This window comes from Sceloporus occidentalis, unplaced genomic scaffold (assembly GCF_023333645.1).
Source record: "Sceloporus occidentalis isolate IW3139 unplaced genomic scaffold, rSceOcc1.0.p SCAF_1, whole genome shotgun sequence".
Taxonomy (NCBI): Eukaryota; Metazoa; Chordata; class Lepidosauria; order Squamata; family Phrynosomatidae; genus Sceloporus; species Sceloporus occidentalis.
The window spans coordinates 149,023,351-149,045,288 of NW_028316981.1; the positions used below are offsets into that span (position 1 = coordinate 149,023,351).

Genomic DNA, 21,938 nt, shown 5'->3' on the forward strand with positions numbered 1-21,938 from the left:
CGCAGGGCTAAGCAGGAGGAGTTCCTCCTCCTGAGGCTGGCTGGCCAATGACTGCTGGCAGGGGGCGGGGCTTTTGTAGCTCCAGTCTGCCCCCATTGGCCAGCCAGCCTCAAGAGGAGGAGCTCCTCTATTTGGTCCCCACGTGGGCCGGCCCAGGCCCAGCGAGACAGCAGCAGCCAGGAGGAGGAGGAGGAGGAAGTGTAGCAGGAGGAGGTGGAGGAGGAGGAAGAAGAGGAGGAGGAGGAAGAGTAGCAGGAGGAGGACAAGGAGGAGGACGAGGAGGAAGAGGAAGATCAGGAGGAAGAGTAGCAGGAGAAAGAGGAGGAGGAGGAAAAGGAGGAGGAGGAGGAAGAGGTGGGTGCCCATTTCCTAAGTTTTTTTTTCTAAAGTGTGTTTTCTGTGTATTTTTTGTGGTTTTAATGCTAACAGGTCTGCCTTCTTTTAACAATGATAGTGATGATGATGGTGGTGGTGATATTGATATCAATCAGCTTCTGAGGCCTGCGCTCACTCTTTCTGAAGCTGAGACAGTGTGACTTTCCAAAGGGCATTTTCTGTATATTTTTGGTGCTTTTAATGCTAACAAGTCTGCCTTGTTGTGACAGTGATGGTGATGATGATGATGATAGTGATATTGATATCAGCAAGTTTCTGAGGCATGGCCAATGTAAGTTGCTCTGATTTTTACAAACTCATGTGCAGTGAAGAAAAACCAAAGTCCCTTGACCAAGTACACACTTCTGAGAAGTACAGTTGGGATAAGAAACCTGAAACCGAGGGCAAATCCACTTCTTGTTAAAACACCTTGGCATGTTAAATATGCATAGCCATGTTAACCCATGTTCAGTGTTAAACCCAAAGGGTTTAGTTATGGAATAAGCCTCTGAAATATGCAAGAGGCCATGTTCAATAAAGCCATGTTCAATGCCCAAATGTGCTGTTGTGTGTGTTTTGGAATTGGGGGGGGGGGTGTTTGGCCAGAAAGGGAAGTACATTTCTGCCATCTTTCTAGGAATAATGTCAAAATGTCCTCCATTTTGAGTATGCCTAAGAAGAGTCTATATTAATACTTTTTTTAATTATTAAATTTTTTCGTGTGTCCTCCATTCTAAAAATATGCCCTACATTTCGGGCTAAATTTTGTCCTACATTTGTCCTACATTTTTTTACATTTGTCCCGGTTTGGAGGTTGACAGTTATGGCAACCCTAGCTGAGCAACACCCTTCTGAAGTAGCCTCTAATTCTGAATATGGGTCTCTTGAAATATCTCAGGTTCTACAAATCTCTTCTCCTATATCCTGGCACTCTCTATGTGGCAAAGAAAACCATCTTTGCCTGGGTAATCTCATGGTATGCATCCATGTTCATTTTCTGTTGCCACTCACCATAGCAGCTGATTCATCACAGCACCTATACCTTTCCCTGCTGAGGCTGATTGCTTTTGCTCTCTTTCCCATGCAGACTTCAGTTACTGACTGAAGCTCTGCTGCAAAAATAGATTTATTCCTCAATGTGGAGATGAAAGGATAATTTCTCTAGTTGAGAAAATAGAGGAATCCCAGCATGTCGCACAGGATTCTGTGACAGTGCAAGGTGCATTCTCAGGCGGCAAAGGCAAACCAGCTGCTGCCAAGCACACAGTGGGATACCACACAAGACTGTGTGAACAGGGAACATCCACCCTGTCTGGTCTTTCCAAAGAGACCCCTTGATTATGCTCACAGAAGTACAGTAGGTTGAAAATTGCTCATGTAGATTGACTGTGATACTCTCCTCAACTGACAATGCTTTTTCAAGCATCCCTAGACTGCTGCAACACTCCAGAATTAATGCAGTTTGCTTTGACAGTAATGATTCAATGCTATGGAAACCTGGGATTTGTAGTTTGCCCTCCCCATAAACTGTTGCTTTTAGATTGTTACTGGGTCACCTTGGTGCAACCAAATGTTAAGTGAGTTGCCAACAGCTGACCCCTAGAAGAGCCAATGGGAAGATAAAGAGGTGCCATGTTTTGCAGGTACTCCATTCAGCCTTCCCTTCTTGGTAGCAGATTACCAGATTTTTACCTATTAGCTATCTTGTTGCTTTACACACCACTGCTATACCTAACTAACTCTCCAGTTCTGTGAGTGTTTTTATTCAGAGACATTTTATCCAGAGGAAGGTGTTACTTTTCAAAACTTTGAGACCAGGGTATTTATTCCAAGAAAGTGATTTCTGATCTGTGGTGACCTTGGCATTGTGTCAGCATCAATTTTAATTTCAAATTTTCTGGATGAACAAGACGTTTGGTACTTCTATGTTCTAAGGCAGATTGTGGTCCCATTGCAGAGAGCCATCCATAAGATGTCCTTTGTACAGCACCTACCGTAATTTTTTTGGTGCTTCATAAATAACGTAGATGATATCATGAAAATTATTTCTCCAGGAGTGTACATGGCCAGTTCCTTCTAGGGAGAGAATTATGCGTACTGGCAGAGGAAGGAAGGACAGAGAAGCAGTTCACAGAGTGCACGTTACACATGTCCGAGCTTGCAGTCGTTTTGTGCTTGTCTTTGAACTAATGCCAACAAGGGGATAATTGTCTGGAAGCTAAATGATAGGACGCAAAACACTACCAAAAACATCATAATTTGCTGGACTTATTGCACTGCGGAGCTGAGCCCCACATCTTCTCTATCATATCAAGAATCTGCTGAGGAGAGACTTTTCAGAGCCTAAGGCAGTGGGCATTCAGATCTAGTATGAATGTTGGTGATCTGATTTTGTATGAACATCTAGTTTTCTCCCTGGAAAAAAGCTCTGAAAACCCTGATGGCCTGCACAGTCTCTCAGACAGAGTATAGCCCCATATTTTGTGTCTCTCTGAAATTATGAGTAAGCTATGGAATTCTGGGATTTTGTAGTTTTCTGAGCCTTCTATTTCAGAGAACTCTGCTTCCCAAACACTGCAAATCCCAGGATTCCATAGCCTTTGAGCCATGGCAGTTAAAATGGTGTCAAGCTGCATTAATTCTGCAGTGCAGATGCAGCCACAGCGTTGGAGCTATTTGTGTTTTCAATTTATCAGGGTCTTTTTGTGCTGCTACCTCAGTGATGCATGTACAGAAGGGAAAGGGAACAGATGGAGCTTTGGCTAACAGGATTAACAGTGACCATATTCTCTGCTAACAAGTTTCTCTTTTTTTCTCTCTCCCTCTCCTCCACCCAGGAATTCTCTTCTGTTCTCTTATTGGACCCTGATGCTTTTGGGAATGAGCACTTGTGGCAGGAAGGCCCTGACTCTGCTCAGCAGTGTGTTTGCTGTCTGTGGATTGGGGCTGTTGGGAATTGCTGTGAGCACTGACTACTGGTTGTACCTAGAAGAAGGGATCATCTTGCCCCAAAACCAGAGCACAGAAGTCAAGATGTCTCTGCATTCTGGCCTCTGGAGAGTTTGCTTTTTGGCTGGTATGGCACTTAAAATCAAATGAAATCTGGATTTTCCCATGCCTCTGCTCATTGCACTTTGGTTACTCATGCTAGCAGGTCTTTCTAATGACAGATTAAGACAAAATATATAAACAGTGGCTGTTTTCATATCACTAAGTGTAGATAGCTAAATAGCTATCTAGCTAGGTAAGTAGATGGACTCACAAAACAAAAACATTAATGTCCTTTGTTTGGACCATTTTAAAGAGAGGGAAAGACTTGTGTACCCTGTCCTGGGAGTCATTTGGGTTGATTCACACATGCAAGTCTGTATGTCAACTGATGTAGCACATCTATGTGGTAAGGATAAGTAGTCAAGCAAGCTAGATAACTGTGATTGGCATTAGATCAGTCTAGATCAGGGTTTGCTGTGTGGAATAGCATGTGAGGAAGTAACATGTCCAAGCGGGAGCACATCTCTGGCTACTGCTCTGAGGAAGAGGGAGCTCCTCTTTGTACTTCACATCACCAGCTGAAAGACATTGTTTTATTATTTTATTTATCAGTTAACATTTATATCTTTCATTTCCTCCATTTAAGTTTAGGTTGGTATATATAGCTGTCATTCTCCCTGTTTTATCCTGACAACAATCCTGTGTAGTAGGCTCAAGATCACCCAAAAAGTTTCAGAGTTAGCAGGGACTTGAATTTGAATAGCCTGTCTCAGTTCAACACTAACTACAATGGCTGACACACAAAATTTGCAACAACACATTTATCCCACTTTGAATTTTTCATGTGATACTATATTTTCCTCATAGAATCTCACACCTGGTTTTTTTTTTTTAATTCATGACATGAGAAAATGACCTCACCAGTCCCCCTCAGATTTCCTGAGGAGGTTTAGTTCATGTTAATTTTAAAAAAAAAGTGTATTTTTTATCTGGAACAGTACTTTTGTATTCATCTCCTGCTTGTTTCACAAATCATTTTTCTCATTTAGTGTTGAAATAATAGAGTTTTCTTCTCCCTTCCCGTGAAGAGTGAGATGTTCGAGGAATTTTTAAATCCAGGATAGGAATCATGCAGCCTTCCAGATATAGATGGTCTGCAGGTCCCAGCATTTCTCACCATTATTCTGATGAGACTGGCAGTCCAAGAACATCTGGAGGCATGCACGATCTCCGCCCCCCCCCCCCACTGGTCACTTGTTTTATAGGGTTACTTTCTTTTGGATGACAGAGCACTGGAGATCTCTTTTAACTTTGTCCAAATCTATTTATGAAAGTACAGCCAGAGCAAATATCATGGAGGTGTAGCCAAGGCTAATGTGAATGCAATGTCAATCTGGCCATTAAAACCCAAATCAGTTTTCTGACATTTTAGGCTTCAGTCTGCTCCATTAAGCGCAGTGAGAATCCCTTTCAAATAAACAGATGTAACATTTTGCTGTGACAGCTCATTACACACAATCTCCAGACTGAGGGGTGAGCTGCCAGAATGGATGTGACGGGGTTGCCAGGTCCTTGAAAGAGCCCAATGTTCACCTGTTTCCACTGCTTATTGTCAATGTTCAAGTTGAAAACCACTGAGCCTTAACAAGTGTAGGAGCAGAGATGAAACAATCCTGACCTTCCTCCCACTTCCCACACCCCTCCATTCATTATATATAATCAAAACCAAACCACAAACAGCTATTTTATGTTTAGTCCAGATACGGATTACTGTAGCCCTCCAGATGCTATTTTGAACTGTACCTCATATGATCCTCAGCACTGACTATGCTGACTAGGATTTATGGAAGTTGTAGAGCCGCAGTTTCCAACACCTGATTTAATCCATAGGCTTTTAGTTATATACCATCAAAATAGTTAAGATTTCTATATAGTTACACTGTATCAATGGAACTTACATTTGTCTAAACAGTGTATACAATCAGCTAAAGCAGGGGAGGGAATCATGAAGACATCCAGATGTTGGACTGCAGCTCCCATCATTCCTCACCATTGGCTGTGTTGGTTAGCAGTCCTGGAAATTTTCATCTAACAACATCTGGAGATCCAACTGATTCTCACCCTCCAGCTAAAGCAATGTATAATATCCCTCTTTCTTCTTTTTTACTTATGATGTTTTAAAGCCTCTGTTTTTAGGGCAATTCAGTTTGTACAATAAACAATTTTAAAGATTTTTAAAAAGTGAACAGTGGGTACAGAGAAGCCTAATCTGGATTGGGACCCATGTCCGGAAAAGGAGAAGTACTTGAACTCTTTCCCTCCTCCTTGCAGTCTTGGTCCACACTTTAAGGGAGGGAAGGGCCCAAAAGGATAAAGCATCCACACTCTATTTCCAGAGTCCCAATCAAGTTTAGGTACCCACCTCAGTCATTACTTGTGTGAATGGCATCCTGCTTGATTTCATCTTTGAAACATTTAGGAACTAAGAAAATCAATAATGGATGTGAGTTATTGATTAAAAGTGCTTGAAGCAAATGAAATTTGTTTATCTAATTAAAGCAATCAAGTTTCCCAAGAAACAATAAAACCTGGCTTCTCCCCTTGCAGGTGAAGAACGCGGAAGATGTTTCACCATTGAGTATGTCATGCCAATGAATGTCCAGATGACATCTGAATCAACAGTCAATGTTTTAAGTATGTAGTTTCTGTTGTGTGGGCCGGGGAGGGAGATTTTTAAATGCATCCATGTGTGCCTCTAAGTTTTGATTTTCTCAGACTAGGGCCCTTTCTGTATGGGCCAAATAAAATGTCCTCCCCCCCCCCCATTAGCATGTTAAGGAGTCTTGATGACATATGGTCCAATTCCTGGCTCTGGTGCTAACAGTCTGAATGACATCCAGTCAGTTTGGCACTGAACCCACTGTATATCCTCTTAAAACATATTTTAAAGACTCACATTTTTTCCAGATCTTCCCAGAAGATCCAGAGCCATCTCTTGTGATGCTAGGTGGCTGTTTACAATGTGCAACAGTTATAGAATCCTCTGTTGTGCCACCTGGCATCTCTGCCACTGCCGTGCATCACTGGACCTTACCGCACAGGGCTCCTGGCACGGGATGAGAACGGTCCAAAAGGAGTCAGGAAGGGAATGGAACAAGTGCGGGACACATTTTACTGCACACAGAAGTCCCTCACTCATTTCATTTCCTATCCTTCCATTCCCAATCCGTCCCAGAAGAGGCGATTTTTGACAATTGTTCTGAACAGTTCTCAAAATTTGCGTCCTCTGGGATGGGAAGGAAACGGAATGAATGAGGGACTTCTGTGTGCAGTAAAATGCATCCCCCACTCGTTCCCCACTCATTCCCAGCCCCTTCCATTCCATTCTCATCCCATTCCGTGGAGCCCCTGTGTGGTAAGGTTCACACATTCTGAAGTCAGAACACGTTGCCCAGCCATGTGAGCGATGCTGGGCCCCTTGTTTGGACCTCAGAGTGAGTGATGTGCAGCAGCAGTGGGCAGTACAGCAGGACATATGTATGAACAGCCACCCAGCATCACAACAGAGTGCCTCATGTAATGGCAGGATGTCGAGTCAGCTCTGGGACCAAAATACTCTGGGCTGCTCCTGGAATATTCTGGCCAGCATGTACACTAAGTAGGAAAGAGATAAAACAAAATAGTTATCTTTGAATGAGAGGCTGCATCCATACTTTGAAGCAGGGATGAGGAGGGCTGTTTTGTTTGATTGGCTTGTTGTTTTCTCCAAAAGCAGCTCAAGATTGCATGAAATCTTGATTGCATTAAAAAAAAAAACAATTTCAATCCAAAAACAGATTGGAAAAATGGGGAGAGATGGCAGTCCTTCCAGTAGTCTTCTTCCTAAACTGGGGCTTTGCTTACTACTAAAGTACAAAGTGTGGCATTGCTTCAGTCCTCCACAATTTGAGTAGCAAAGTAGATTGTGAAATGATGCTCTTTTAAACTTAGGCCCAAGACAGACGGGCGGGAAGTGCCATCCTCGGGCCAAAATTAGGGTTCGGGAGTGCACAGCAACCCCACCCTCCCGAACCCTAATACAGAGTGGCGGTGCCATCATGGCGGCCTCTTGTCCACACAGAAGCCACCATGATGATGCAAGCACGGCACTGTGTGTGCATGTCGGGGTGCCGCTCTCGTGTCATTGATGCAACACAGTGTGCTAATGGCACACTGATGGCGGCGCCCACATGCACCCAAAAGAACCCACTTTTAGTGGGTCCTTTTTGGAGTGGAGGGAGCCCGCATGGTTTGGTTGCTGTGGGCTCCCTTCGGAGGGAAAATGGGCGGAGGAAAAAATGGAATATGTACATTCCTCCTGGTACCTGTTAGAAGGCATTCCCTGTCAGCTGAATTTTCAGAACATCTTCCAAGGCAGCCCATGTAGGGTATACTGCAGTAAAAGAGCATGGAAAGTTTATGGATTAGTATATCAGGGATTAGTCTTTCAGGCTTTGACCCATTCAAATGGAGAAAAGATTCTATATCCATTTAAACTGCAAAATGACGTTCTGAGATTGGAATCCCCAAGTGGGCGTGCAAGGATGTTTGGACACTGGTGCAGAAGGAGAGGAGGCAGGATTTTTGCTTTGGCCCCATGGTGCCACAGCCTGGGAATTTTACTTTTTTGGACTACAGCTTCCAGTATGCCACAACAAGCATGGAATATTCTGGGAGCTGCAATTAAAAAAAGTAATTTCTCCAAAGGCCGTGAAAGCCTTTGACTTCACAATTTCTCCAAACTCTGTATAATTCTAATCCAAATTCTTTAATCGTCTAGCTCCTGTTAATAATAGAGTGGAAAGCATACACAGCCATACATTTTTGGACTGGAATTTTTTAAATCTTATATAACACACACACACACACACTTCACACCTATATTATAATTTTTTCAATGTTGATGGGTGTAAAACCTTTTGGAATTGTCTAAATATTTGACATTTTACTGTCAAAGACAATCTGCTCAAACAGTTTTTAAAAACCCAACCTCTCCCTCTCATGTTTCTAAAATCTTTAGTTAGGCACAAATATTTGAAATAATTTTTAGGAGAACTGACACAGGCAAGCTATTCTACATTTTTTTCCTTCTCACGCTCAGAAAGCTTCTTCTGTTGCTATAGCAACCCATGTCTCTATTTCTGGAAAAGGTAGTTTTATATTTGATGCTCACATAGAAGAACAGAGAAATGAATAAATATTTTGCAGGCACTGATATTTCATTGCATTATCCTTATGCTGCAGTCCTATTGCCCCTTGTAGGGCATCCCAGGAGCCTGTTCCCTCCAGGACCACTGAGGGAGGGAGGGAGGAGAGAAGTCCTTTGTGATAGTCTTAGATCCACCATTGCATATGTTTCCCTACTGATGTTCTGGCAGCAACAGGGTACTAAAAGGTTACTTTTTAGGACTATAGACATTTCTACACTGGACAGAATATTCTGGGCTGTTTTCAGAGTATCTTGTACAATGCCGCCCCAATTTCCCCCCATTATGTGGCCCCAAAGCTGCCTCAAATTCTCCCATTACCTCCTCAGACCATAGCAGCACTGGGCTGCTGACTATATGTGTGCCATGGTACCACCACTGATGCAAGTTGCTCCGTCTGTGGTCACCAGGAAGTGTCCAGTGTTGATCGCATGGCCAGATGCACTGTTGTGACCTCAGAGCAAGTGATTTGCACCATTAGTGGAGGTGCTGGATGACACAGTAGGATGTGTGTGTAAATATCTACAGCACTATATAAATAAAGCATAATAATAATAATAATAATAATAATAATAATAATAATAGCCATCTGGTGTTGCTACAAAGTCCACCAGATTTTCCTGGAAAATCCAGAGGAAAAGGTTAGTCTTCTTAATCCATTTTAAGGCAGGGATTGGGCGGATTGGGTGAGGAACTGGTCTTATGCTGTGAAGGCAGTCTCAACTTGAATTGGGGCTTCAGCCTTGTGTCATGAAGACAGGGTATCATGAGGTTTAAATGGTCTCTGTAGATATGTGCCATATCTCTCCATATCCACCTGTGAAGAGAGCCTTTAGCCATGCTGGCTGGGGAATTCTAGGTGATGTAGTGCAAATGGGATTTTTTCAGAGTTCTGCACAAAGTTCTGTAAGGGTGAAGTTTGGCCTTGATGGAGGTCAGAGGGTGTTGAAGCATGTTTTATATATGGTGTTTATCACACATGAGACTGGAACTCTAAACTGAAGCGCTTCCGTAACAGAGTCACTTCGAATCCAAGTCAATTCACGTGATGAACTATCACACGTGAAGAACGAAATTGTGGTAATTACAGGGTCAAAGCGGAGTGAGTGCACATTGTATTACCACACTGGTACATACCATGCGGATTCAACGATTCGAATCTGCACCCTTATGCATGCTCAGTGGGTGTCTGAATGCATCGAGAACCTTTGCACTTCTGGGGTGAAGAAGGAGGCCACTTCCTGGTTCCAGTTTCACATGAATGCTAGCCTCACGTGAATGACAGCTTCATGTTTCCTCTTCCCTTCTATTTTATTCCCCCTGAAACATCTGAATGTGCCATCCTTGCCAGCCCCCAAACCCTGCCAGCATCATCCAAATATGCCCTCCTGGACAGTCCTCCATTCCTCCCTGAAACATCCAAATGTGCCATCCTTGCCAGCCCCCCAAACCCTGCCAGCATCATCCAAACACACCCTCCTTTACAGTCCTCCATTCCTCCCTGAAACATCCAGCACACTTTATATGGGATTAGGAGTCCGTTTTTTCATCCTAACCAGCAGCCGTTTCTATGGGCTTTGGGGTCCGTTTTTTCATCCTAACCAGCAGGCTTTTCTATGGGCTTTGGAGTCCGTTTTTGCATTCAAACCAGCACCCACTGCCCACCCCCAGCTCTGTCCACGTTAAATCGTGGATTCATTCCCGAGTAGCTCTCTGCCCCTTTCCCCAGCGGCATTTCCCCTTTGGCAGCAAATGGAGCAAAATTGCAGTGCCGCATCATGGGAAATGTGGGATCTTGAAGGTTTGGGGGGGGGGGTGTACCAGGATGGAAGCAAAGTTGCATTCCACACCAGACCAATTCGGAGTGAAATCAAAGTGAGCTTAGAAGCAATTTTTGTGAATTTGCTTGTTACCGAATTCACCAAAATGAGGAGTCACTTTGGATTGACTGCGGAAGCGCCTCGGAACAACGTCCCATAGAAAGCGATCATGTGTGATAATACATCACATTATCATGTGAATTCACATCATTGGATTCGCAGTGGCTTCGGAGCAGAGCTGCAAAAACTTCAGTGTGATAAACACCTCTGTCAGATTAAAAACCCTGTCTTACCTTAGGCAAAATTAAATAAATAAATAAATAAATGGTCCAGCCCTGGTTATTTCCTCTCTCATAGTTATTAGCCATCTAATGGGAGCCAATTAGAGGATGTGTATGTTTTTAAAGGACAAAAAGGGGGTTAGAATATAGTGGTTCCTCTGCCAAAGATTGCTCCCCCCTCTCCTGAACAGTGGCTGGCATTTTACCTTTCCCAGAGGGATGTGGTAAAGGTCAAAATGCCATAGCCTGTTAAATACTAATGCATACAAATACTGCATTAAATATTAAATTCAAATATTTGCTAGTGCAATGAACCAAATTTCCATAGGGCTGACACTTTGGGCATAAGTGACTGAATGTTCATCCAATGATATTACATGAAAATATATGTCAGAAACCAGTCAGTGCCTTATGTGTGAGTAAGCTCCCCTATAGAAGTGACTGGATATACTTGCCTAGTACACAGCTTCCATATTCAATCCCAAGCTGAGGGAACTGTGCATAAGGTACCATTGTATCTGCAGCTGTGTGTTCTCAGCTGATGCGTATCCATTTGACCCTACTGAAATTGGTGACAGTGCTCCTTTTCCATATTCAGTTGTACCTTTCTTTGCACATCCAGTTGTGCATCCTGTTATTGTGCAGGGTTGCCATTAAAGAAAAGCAACTCATATGCAACTCAATGCAAGCAACATGTAATTCTCCCTGTGGGAATTTCTGCTATGAAATCCCAATGGAGGATGTCAGCAACTGTATATTAAGCTACGATCCTATGATGATATGCTACCTGGCTTGTGTGTGTAGGGTGGAAGGTGGCATGGGCAGTGCCTTTCCTTTAGAATGGGTTTGGATTTTGTTTGGTGGCCTAAACCATTGTTGTCAGAGTAAAGAGAGTAAAAAACTGTGGCTTACAAAACTGACACATCTCCATCCTCCCACATCTCATGAGAATGCAGATTCAAACCCTTGCTCAATGCACCCATGGGAGATGCCTCCTTTTTTCCTGCTCTGACTTTAGGATTTTGGCAACTAAGGCCAGACTGCTTGGGAAGGTGATTTTAAAAAGAATGAATATAATGTTGCACTGAAACCATACAAAAGGAAAGATTATGGTCTGGGCCCCAGGGCAACACCCCTTCCCCTCCCCTGTTATGGATTATTTCAGCATATCATTGTATCCCATTCTGCTTAAGTCCCTTCTCAATCTCTGCAGAGGAGATTATCTAAACATAAGAAAGAACTCTTCACTAGTAGGAGCTGTTTCACAGTGGAATAGATTGCCTTGGTAGACTCTTCTTCTTTGGACACCTTTCAACAGGTTGGATGCCTGTTTTCTGGAAGTGTTTTGGTTGTGTATTCCTGCATGGCAAGGAGTGGAAAAGATGGCCCTTCCATCCTTCCAGCTTTATGACTCTGATGTTTATCACACTATACTCTTATAGTGCTACTATTCCACTTTGACTCCTCTAGCTGCCTCCTGTTGCATTCTGGTATTGGCAGTTTTAAGGAGGGGTATTTAGAATTCTCAGGCAGAGAAGTTCTCTGCCTGAGAATTCTAAATACCCCTCCTTAAAACTGCAAATACCGGAATGCAACAGGAGGCAGCTAGAGCAGTCAAAGTGGAATAGTAGCACTATAAGAGTATAGTGTGATAAACATCTCTGTCTCCAGCCAGCATATTCTAATGTACTCACCAGTCAGGAAAGTGACAGCTTTTCTCTTCTTCTGGCTCATTTGCCATGGAGAAAAACACCAGCACTGGGAAGCTATCATCTATGGGGGCAGGAGGGATAGGCCAGTGGAATGCTCCACATGCACAGTGTAAGTCTTGGCTTCTGATCCTTCTGGCTATCTAGCCAGTTTCTGGATAAATGTAATGGGAGGCATTCCACTTTGCCCTTTGCTTTAGGCAGCAAAATGTTTCAAACCAACCTTGCCTACATTCCTGCCTGTGTTTCTTAGTGGCCACAGGACTGTGGGCTTATGGTGCTGCCACACTACAGAAATAAAGCACTCTGGCATCACTTTAACATCCATGGCTCAATGCTGTGAAATCCTCAGATTTGTAGTTTGGTGGGGCACCAGAGCATCTAAGATGGAAGGCTAAATATCTTGCAAAACTACAAATCCAAGAATTCCATAGCAATAGCAACTTCCTTTATATACCATTTCATACCACACGAAGCAGTCTCTAAGCCGTTTACAACAGTCAACTTATTGACCCCAACAAACTAGGTACTTATTTTAGCAACCTTGGAAGGTTGCAAGGCTGAGATGACCCTGAGCCCCTGGCTGGAGTGCGCAGCTGCAGTACTGGCATTTAACCACTGAACCACCAGGGATCCTCAAAAGATGAGATGCAAAAGATCCACAGCACTGAGTCATGGCAGTGGTGTAAAACTGCTTTATTTCTGTAGTGTGGCAATAGCCTGAGTTTTCTTGATGGACTCTAATGTCTCAGACTATAAGATCCTTTTGTGCTAACAAAAACAGAATAAGAAAATTGATGGTAAAAGCCATGGAAAATAGGGCATAGGCAGTCTTTCTCTGTAATTTTGGCTGTGTTTCTGTGAGAGCAACAGCGCGTGCACAATTAAAACAGGAAGAAAGACCAAAGATCCCCCAAAGATCAATAAATTGTATGTGCAGAAAATGTTTTTGCTACTTACTGTGTTATTGGTTCATTTCCTACTGGGAAGCACTCACTTTTTCTCCCTTATTTCTTTCAACAGAGATGATTCGTTCTGCCACCCCATTCCCACTAGTCAGCCTCTTTTTCATGTTTATTGGATTCATTCTGAGCAACATTGGACATATTAGGCCCCACAGAACCATCCTGGCATTTGTGTCGGGAATCTTCTTCATTTTGTCTGGTGAGTTTTAAGATGGTAGCGTTTTTTTAATTGTCTACATTTCCTATCTCCTTACACTGAATTTGAAGTCAACACTTCTGCACATATCTGAGAAGAAGGGATGTACAGCAATTAGGATATCATGTGTTTGGCAGATTTTGACTTTGCCATGTATTATGATAATATGTCTAATGCTGGTCAAATAGGATGCCAGAATTTTGCATTAGTCTCAATAGTGCTATTAAATCACCACAAATATAGTGTGGTTGTAGTGATTAGAGTATCACATGAGAATTGGGAATGTACAGGTTCAAAACCTTCAATCACCATGAACAGTCCTGAGCCCGTCATTGTTTCTGATTCTTACCCAACTCAAAGTTTAAACCCCCCCCCCCCAATTTATGCGGGTGGATGTCAGTGCACCCCTTGAAAATCATTGGTCATGGTGCTCCCTGAGGAAGAGCCTTTATTCAGTCATACCTCTATATGAGTGCCAGTTTCTATGATGCTGACCCAGGAACTGGCAAGCATTTTTCAGGAAGCCATCTTTTCCACCATGGCCATATTGGGTGCTAGAACATCCATGCTTGATGACTGAACCATACACAGAGCTGCACACCATACGGTTTGCCTCTTGGGTGATTTCAGTATGTCATTATATCCCATTCTGCTTAAATGTAACTTCCCAAGCTGTGCCCATGTCCCATCCACAGCACCTTCCATTTCACCATTTATCCCTAACTGGACTCTAATATCATCTAATATCATCTTCCAAGGAGTTTATCAGACAAGGTAAATTGGAAGTATAATCCAATGGCAATCTGAATGCAATCATGGGGTTTAATGTTATTGCCTGATAGACTACCACATGCAATTTTGGGCAATGGGAAGTCAGTCCGAATGCAATCATGGGGTTTCACATTATTGTGTGAGAGGTGATCACATACAATTTCGGGCAATGGCAAGCTATTTTCGGGCAATGGGAAGTCAGTTCGAATGCAATTCGAATTCACATAAATTCACTAAATTAGCAAATTCATGTGAATGCGTTCTGGCCCCACTTACTTTTCATTCGAAATTAAGAGAAATTCCTCCCATGTGATAAACTCCCAAGTGTGCCTGTGTGTGTGTGTGCACATCTTCAAGTCACCTTTTGACTTATGGTGACCCCATGAATTTCCTAAGCAGTTTCCTAGGCAAGGAATACAAACAAGAAATACTGGCAAAACCACTTCTGTTAGTTTGTTCCTTTGAAATATAATCTACAGCACCGGGTATTCATTGATGGTCTCCCACCTGAGTACTATCTAAGGGTGACCCTACTTAGGTTTCAAGATCAGATGGGATCTAGTGCTTTTAGGGCACTTAGACAAGATTAAGTGGATGGCTAGTAGAAAAAGGGTTTCTTTATTTATAGCATCCCAGTTATAGAGCACCATCTCTAGAGAGGCTCACTCAGCACCCATATTACTGTCTTTTGGCACCATGTTTATGTTTACCTAGACTTTTAATTTTTTAATTTTTTAAAAATAAATTTTATTAAGTATATAAAAGCACATACATTAATAAACATAGAAAACATAAAAATTACACACTACATACCAGTACTGTATACCTTCCTCTTTGCAAAGTTCCCCCACTCAAATCAGAGTTTACCTAGACTTTTATCAGTTTACCTAGACTTTTCAAATTTAAATCTTTTAACTTCTGCATAACATGTTTTTCCTTTGGTGGGACTTTCAGTGTTGCCCCACCAACACCAGGTTTGAATTTTAAACAGCATCTAGGAGGAGATCACTCCATAATAAATATGGCATCCTGTGATGGTTGAAAACAACCAGTAAAATACTTGGTTAAGGTTAAACAGGGCCACCTCAGCTCCACACAGCTCTAGACCTGGTTTCTTTAAACTCTTGCACAATGGTCATTGTGTTTTCTGATGATGGGCTTGAGTTGATGGAGGAGATCTGAAACTTAGATGTGAACATGTTTTCCTGTGTGAGGAGAAACCCATGTTTTATTCATAGCATTAAGGGGATATTAAACAACGAAATATGACTGCAGAGCTTAAAAGCTTTTACTTACACTGAGGACTTGGAGTTCAAAAGATTTGTGCCTTAGAATATAAATCTTTTGCTTAATTCAGTGCAGGGAGCTCATTTCTCCATGAATGACTACTGATGCCACTGCACTATAATGGCTCATGCTTTCCTTCCTGCTTATGTCTCTCATGTGCCCTCTAAGAACATGGAAGGTAAACCTGTAGCCTTGCAAGTGTTGTTGGACTACAACTCCCATCAGTCCCCAGCAACCAAAGGTGATGGAACAACACCTGAAGAGCCCCAGTTCCCCACCTTACTTTAGGATGATGCCTTCATTCTCTGCAAGAGCGATTTCCACCCCATCTCTGACCCTGAGGTCTCTTCTTTCTCAGGATTATCTCTGGTTGTGGGCCTTGTCTTGTACATCTCCAGTATCAATGATGAGATGCTCAACAGAACCAAGGACTCTGAGACTTATTTCACGTATAAATATGGATGGTCCTTTGCTTTTTCTGCTATCTCTTTCCTCCTGACAGAGGTAAGTTTGCTTATGATTGCTTAGACTGCCTGTCCAGAACAGAGGAGGGGCTAACAGCATCAGAATGGAGGGGGGATTTATATTTTAAAATACACCTCTCCCTGCACTGGCAGGAGTATTCTGCCCAAGAAATGCTCCTGCTGGTAGAAGAGAAGCTACATCCAACCCATTGAGATTATATTGTAATGCTATCTTTTGTAGATGGGCAACTGTCTGGATGTCTGTGTATCACAATTTCTCAATCCACTGAGAAGAATCAGATCTTGGAAAAATTGGGGGAGGGATTGGACTACATGGCCAACTTGAACCTCTGGTTCATTCCTGTTTCTTCTGGAAGCTTCTTTGAAAGTAATGGAGTTTCTTTTGCAGAATAATGCTCAAGAGTCTATAGTTTATTGAGCCAAACCAGGGAACAAACAGATTACATTTGGGCAAGGAAAACCGGGGGATGGGGGAGGGGTTATAAAAGCAGAAATGGATTGGGCTAGTTTGTTCCTCTGCTTGAGCTTCACTCAAGTCCCACTCCTCATTTACTGTACACTGTTGCTTACTTTTATTCTGATCCACCCAAACTCTCAAGAATGCCTTGAACATTTTGCATGAGCAGAGTGGTGGAGCAGCAAGCATTCCTGAAGCTGAGCAGCTATTGGCTCCTTGCTGCACCTTCATGCATCACAAAATTGCAAAACCATACCAGACCTACAAGAACAGGCTTGTCAGGCCAAAATATGAAGTAGCTTGATCTTGATGGATTGTTTTTCTGCCCAATTGCAAATGAATTGCTTTCTGAAATTACATTTAAATCACAAAGGAGTGCGTGTGGCAGAACCTTCATTACTCTGGCAAAAGGCATAACTGTATTGCCAGGTTTGGGAAATGACACTTAGTATATTGAGGATGTATTTTGAGCATGTCCTCCTACAAGGAGCATTTGCTTATTTATGCACGCAGGCCCAGGAGTGACTGCTTTTTGCCAGGAGCTTAACTTGGTACGTGCAGGGCAATGCAGGCAAGTTTACAGTCCATAAAAGTACATTTTAAGAACATCCCGCTTGGATTTCTTGTTGTCCAGACTTGATGCATTTCACCACTGCCTGGTCTACTGAGAAGCCAGAGCTTTTGCTGATAATGATTTTGTCTTACAGTAGATTGGTAGCTTGTATGCTCACTACCTTTATGTCACATGTAAAACCTCAAAGCTCCCCTTAGTTATGCTTAGTTCAGCAAAAAGAAATCAGAGCAGAAGCCTCCATCACAGTTCTGTGATGTACAATATAATTGAAGAAGTGATTTATGTAATCTGCATACAGATCTCAGTGCTGTTGTCCCTTGCACCAGTGCTAAGACTCAACTAATATCTATCAATATAGTTGTGCTAGTCATTTCTGACAACTCCTGTGGGGCATCGTTTTGCCTTCTAAGGATGGCTTCCTTTTGCCAGCAGACAAAAACCTTTCTTTTCAGGCAAGCTTTTAGTACATAATTGTGCCCAGAGAGGCTTCTTACTGGAGTGTTGCTTTGATAGGTTTTTCATGGTTTTATATTATTAGCTTAGTGTTTTTAAGGATTTTACTTTATTTTTAAAAAAACTTTTAATATTAATGTAGTGTTTTAATTGTGCTTTGAAATTTATATTGTTTTATGGCTGTTATTTTTAAGCCTCTTTTGTGAACCACCTTGGGTCCAATTTGGAAGAAAGGTGGCATATAAAACAAATGAATGAATGAATAACATTCTAAGAAACATTTGAATGCTTTGATAAGGTAGAGACAGAGTAAGAAAAATGCACTCCCATTCTAGGTTCGAAAGCAACGCAGTGGCTCAAGTGGTTAAGACTCTGACTCTGTTGATTGCAAGATTGGCAGGTTGGCAGTTAGAGGCCCAGAAGCCACGTGAGGAGGGGAGCTCCTGTCACTAGAGTCAGTTTCCGCCAACCTAGCAGTTGGAAAGCATGCAAATGCAAGTCGATACATAGGTACCACTTTGGTGAGAAGGTAAACAGCATTCTGTGCAATCATGCCGGCCACATGATCACAGAGTAGTCTCTGACAACGCTGGCTCTTCGGCTTAGTAACGGAGATGAGCACTGCTCCTTATGGTCGGACACCACTTGACAATCTTGTCAACGGAGAATACCTTTACCTTACCTATTATCGGTTCCTGAAGGTCAGATTAGAGTTGTGTAGTCCAGATTGATTTACCTGCCATGGAATATCCACTTGCCAGGCATAGCTGAGGCAGTAGTAGTTGACAATAACCAAGCGCTGAGATCCTACATTTATGTATAGCATAGATCCCTGCATGCAGAGTTAATACAGTTGACCTTCTGTAGCCATGGATTCTTTGTCCATAGATTCAAGCATCCGCAGCTTGAACATATTTTTCAAAAAGTATAAATTCTCAAAAGCAAAACTTGATTTTTCCATTTTATATAAGAGGCACATTTTACTACACCATTGTATTTAATGAGACCTGTGTATCCAAGGGGGCCCTGGAACCAAACCCCAGTGGATACTAAGGGCCCACTGTACATGATTTGCTCTGTGCAACCCTTGTGTTAGTAGCAACATTGTACAAGTGAAACAAGATGACAAATGTGCAACCAATCATATGCAATGTGGAAATATACATAGATGAGCAATGGCTGAGGTGTATCACTGTGAAATACTGTCTATCCATGGAAATTGTGCATCTGTATGCACAATGGCACTGCATTCGCAACTCTGTTTCTAAAACTTCCAACTGAATGCAAACATTCTGCATCAGTCAAAAATGTCCAAGTGTTTCTGCAGGGAAATATATCTGTGCATAAAGCACCAACAGGATTCTAGCCAAGGAATTTAGTCACAACAACTCCATGCTTGAAGTAAAATGCATTTCTGATGGATATATAGCTGCAAAAATCTCCCAAACACCTCTCCACCAAAAAACAAACAAAAACAAAAAACCACCAAACACCTCTGCCCTACAGACCCAGTATAGATGTGCTCACTCCCTCATGCTAGCATGGCGCTATGCTGGAGATGGAAATCAGGTTGAGAGGAGATATATCATGGCCAGTTGCCATGTTTGAAACTAGTGTGTTGTCCCCATTACTAATGACAGTTGCAGTCTCTTCAACAGACATGATCATAGGGTTTGTCCTCTCTCTCCTTCAGAGTGCAGGTGTCATGTCTGTCTACCTATTCATGAAGAGATATACTGCTGAAGAGATGTACAGGCCTCATCCTGGTTTCTACCGCCCACGGCTCAGCAACTGCTCTGACTACTCCGGCCAGTTCCTCCACCCAGATGCTTGGGTCCGTGGACGCAGTCCTTCAGACATCTCAAGTGATGCTTCCCTCCAAATGAACAGTAATTACCCTGCTCTGCTGAAATGTCCTGATTATGACCAGATGTCTTCCTCTCCTTGTTGAAGGACAAGAGACAACCTTACCGTTTAGGAATGAAAAATCGGCAGAGACCGTTAGGTCTTGAATTTGTACTTTTTGTTAAAACAACCACTTGTATAGGACAGCCCCTCTCTGTTTATACATTTAGTGAATGATATTATTACCTAGAGTTGTGGGGGAAGGGGTGGTATTCTCCTAACAGTGCACACGTGCAGATCTGGTAAAAGACTGAGCATTTTGATCCTGAAGCTGGTCCGTACACCCAGATCTCTTGGAGGGAGAGAGAGATAGTGGGTATGGAAGAGAGACAGGATCATTCCCAATGAAAGCTTGAAAACAGAAAGACACTAGTAGCAGGAACCAAATAAGTATCCTGTGATAGGCAACAAAGGTTTGTGGATTAGTATCCTTTTAATGTAAAACATATTACTAGAATGAGTAGATATAAATTCCTAGTGCATAATCTTTAGAAAACTGCAGGTTGAATCATTTAATGCCATTTGTTTTTAATGAATTTCTGGTTACCGCATTTCAAGCCAATATGTCTTCGTTGAACAGCACAATCTTATACATGTCTACTTAGATGTAAATCCCATTGCATTCAGTGGAATTTACTGTCAGTTCAGTGGGTATGGGATTGCAATGTAAGACTACTTCCTCTCATCTACATTTCATTATCAAATAAGACTGGGGTTTGCACTGGGAAGCAGACAATTAACTCTCCCCAATAATCACTTTCCAGCCTGATTCTGCTAGGCCTCCTTCCAATTTGGCAGTTTTGCAATTAGGTCAAACCTTCTGGCACTGCAAGTGCAATTTCTTGAAATAAAGTGCCTGGTGCTCTGCTTGTATAAATTATTTTTCTCTCTCCTGATATCACATTCAAAATAATATAGATTTGATACTATAAAAATGAGTTAAAATCCATTTTGCTCATGTCATGTAGACCAACATCTCAATTGCCCCATTCATATCTGACTGAGCAGAGTTTATGATCATTTATATCCCTCCAAAATCAAGCCCAAATTCTGTGGCATGACTTTTTGTTAATTTTACGGTTTTCCTTCTTTTGGGCAATTTACTTTCTGACAGAACTGCTTGTGTTGTTCAATTTCTAACCCAGAGGATTGAGTAGTCATGTAGCATTCAGCTCTTCTCTTTGTAAGTAAAGTATGCAGAAAAGAAAGGCTCATATTTATGTTGTATCTTGTGTATATAATAACCTGTTTGAAGAATAACTAGATTGTTAAGAGAAATGCATTCTGTGTATGTATTTGTATGCCTATCTACAGTATCTCTATCTATCTATCTATCTATCTATCTATCTATCTATCTATCTATCTATCTTCTACCTACCTACCTACCTACCTACCTACCTACCTACCTACCTACCTATCTTTGTGTGTTTTGTGTGCCTTCAAGTCATTTCCAGCTTATGGCGACCCTAAGGCAAACCTAGCATGGGGCTTTCTTGGCAAGATTAGTTCAGTGGAGGTTTGCTATTGTCTTCCCCTGAGGCTGAGCAAGATTACCAGTGGATTTCATGGATCTATCTATCTACCTACCATCTATCTACATACACACAAAGAAACGCACACAGACTAGTCTGCCGAACTTTCACTGCTTTGAAAAATATTGCTGTACAAATCATTACTGATACTCTTTTTTGTTTTGTTTTCTTGAGTTATGAACAAATACTGCCTTCTGATCTGTTCACAGCCTATTTATAATGTTTGTCATTGTTTTATTTTATTTTTTTAACACATTAAAGAATCAAAAACATTTGGGCTTTGGCAACAAGGATGTCTATTCTCATTTAATATATCTAGATGTACACATATGTACTTGGACATATTCTAACTATACATGCAATACACATAATATTTACCTTCTCATAGATGTATCAATTGATGATATATGTTAGATGTTTATGCAATAATGGAATACATCTGGCCATCATAAATGCTCAACTTCCAGAATTCTAATTTCAAATTTCAGGTAATGCAATAAGCATTTTTTTTTATTTAAAAAAAATGTCATCTTATGATATCTAAAATATGGATGTAAGTACACTGAGTAGAAAACATGTATGTCATGAGTACCATATAAGATTTTGGCAATCCATGTTTCTTGTGAAACAGTATTTTTTGTTTCAACCTTTTTTCAGTCATTCTTCTTTGAGTGTAAAGAGTAACTTTTACTTGTTATTTCTAAATCTGAAGATTTGCAGAGATCATTTTGAAAAAAAAATACTATTTTAATCTTCATGACTACATTTTTGTAAAACCAAGAACTATTAAGTAACATGATAGTAACTTCAGTATGTAAAGAGGTCTTATCGCACCTTTGAAACTAATGGGGGGGGAAAAGAAGGCTGGTAGCATGAGCTTTCCTAGACCTG

At 41.8% G+C, this 21,938-nt stretch overlaps 1 protein-coding gene across 1 annotated transcript; it reads left to right on the forward strand.

Moving 5' to 3' along the window:
- The first annotated feature begins 295 nt into the window (after positions 1 to 295).
- Positions 296 to 21,302, forward strand: CACNG5 (calcium voltage-gated channel auxiliary subunit gamma 5). The gene is made up of 6 exons (XM_089508138.1): positions 296 to 354; positions 3,213 to 3,451; positions 5,974 to 6,060; positions 13,446 to 13,586; positions 16,000 to 16,145; positions 19,304 to 21,302. Exons 2-6 carry the CDS (start codon positions 3,244 to 3,246, stop codon positions 19,559 to 19,561), a joined length of 840 nt encoding a protein of 279 aa, XP_089364264.1. The 5' UTR covers positions 296 to 354; positions 3,213 to 3,243; the 3' UTR covers positions 19,562 to 21,302.
- The last annotated feature ends 636 nt before the right edge of the window (positions 21,303 to 21,938 follow it).

Excerpts from the sequence above, each read along its gene's own strand:
- CACNG5 (XM_089508138.1), top strand. The coding sequence starts at position 3,244 with ATGCTTTTGGGAATGAGCACTTGTGGCAGGAAGGCCCTGACTCTGCTC. Across the intron at positions 3,452-5,973 it reads GAGAGTTTGCTTTTTGGCTG|GTGAAGAACGCGGAAGATGT; the intron begins GTATGGCACTTA and ends CTCCCCTTGCAG. Across the intron at positions 13,587-15,999 it reads AATCTTCTTCATTTTGTCTG|GATTATCTCTGGTTGTGGGC; the intron begins GTGAGTTTTAAG and ends CTTCTTTCTCAG.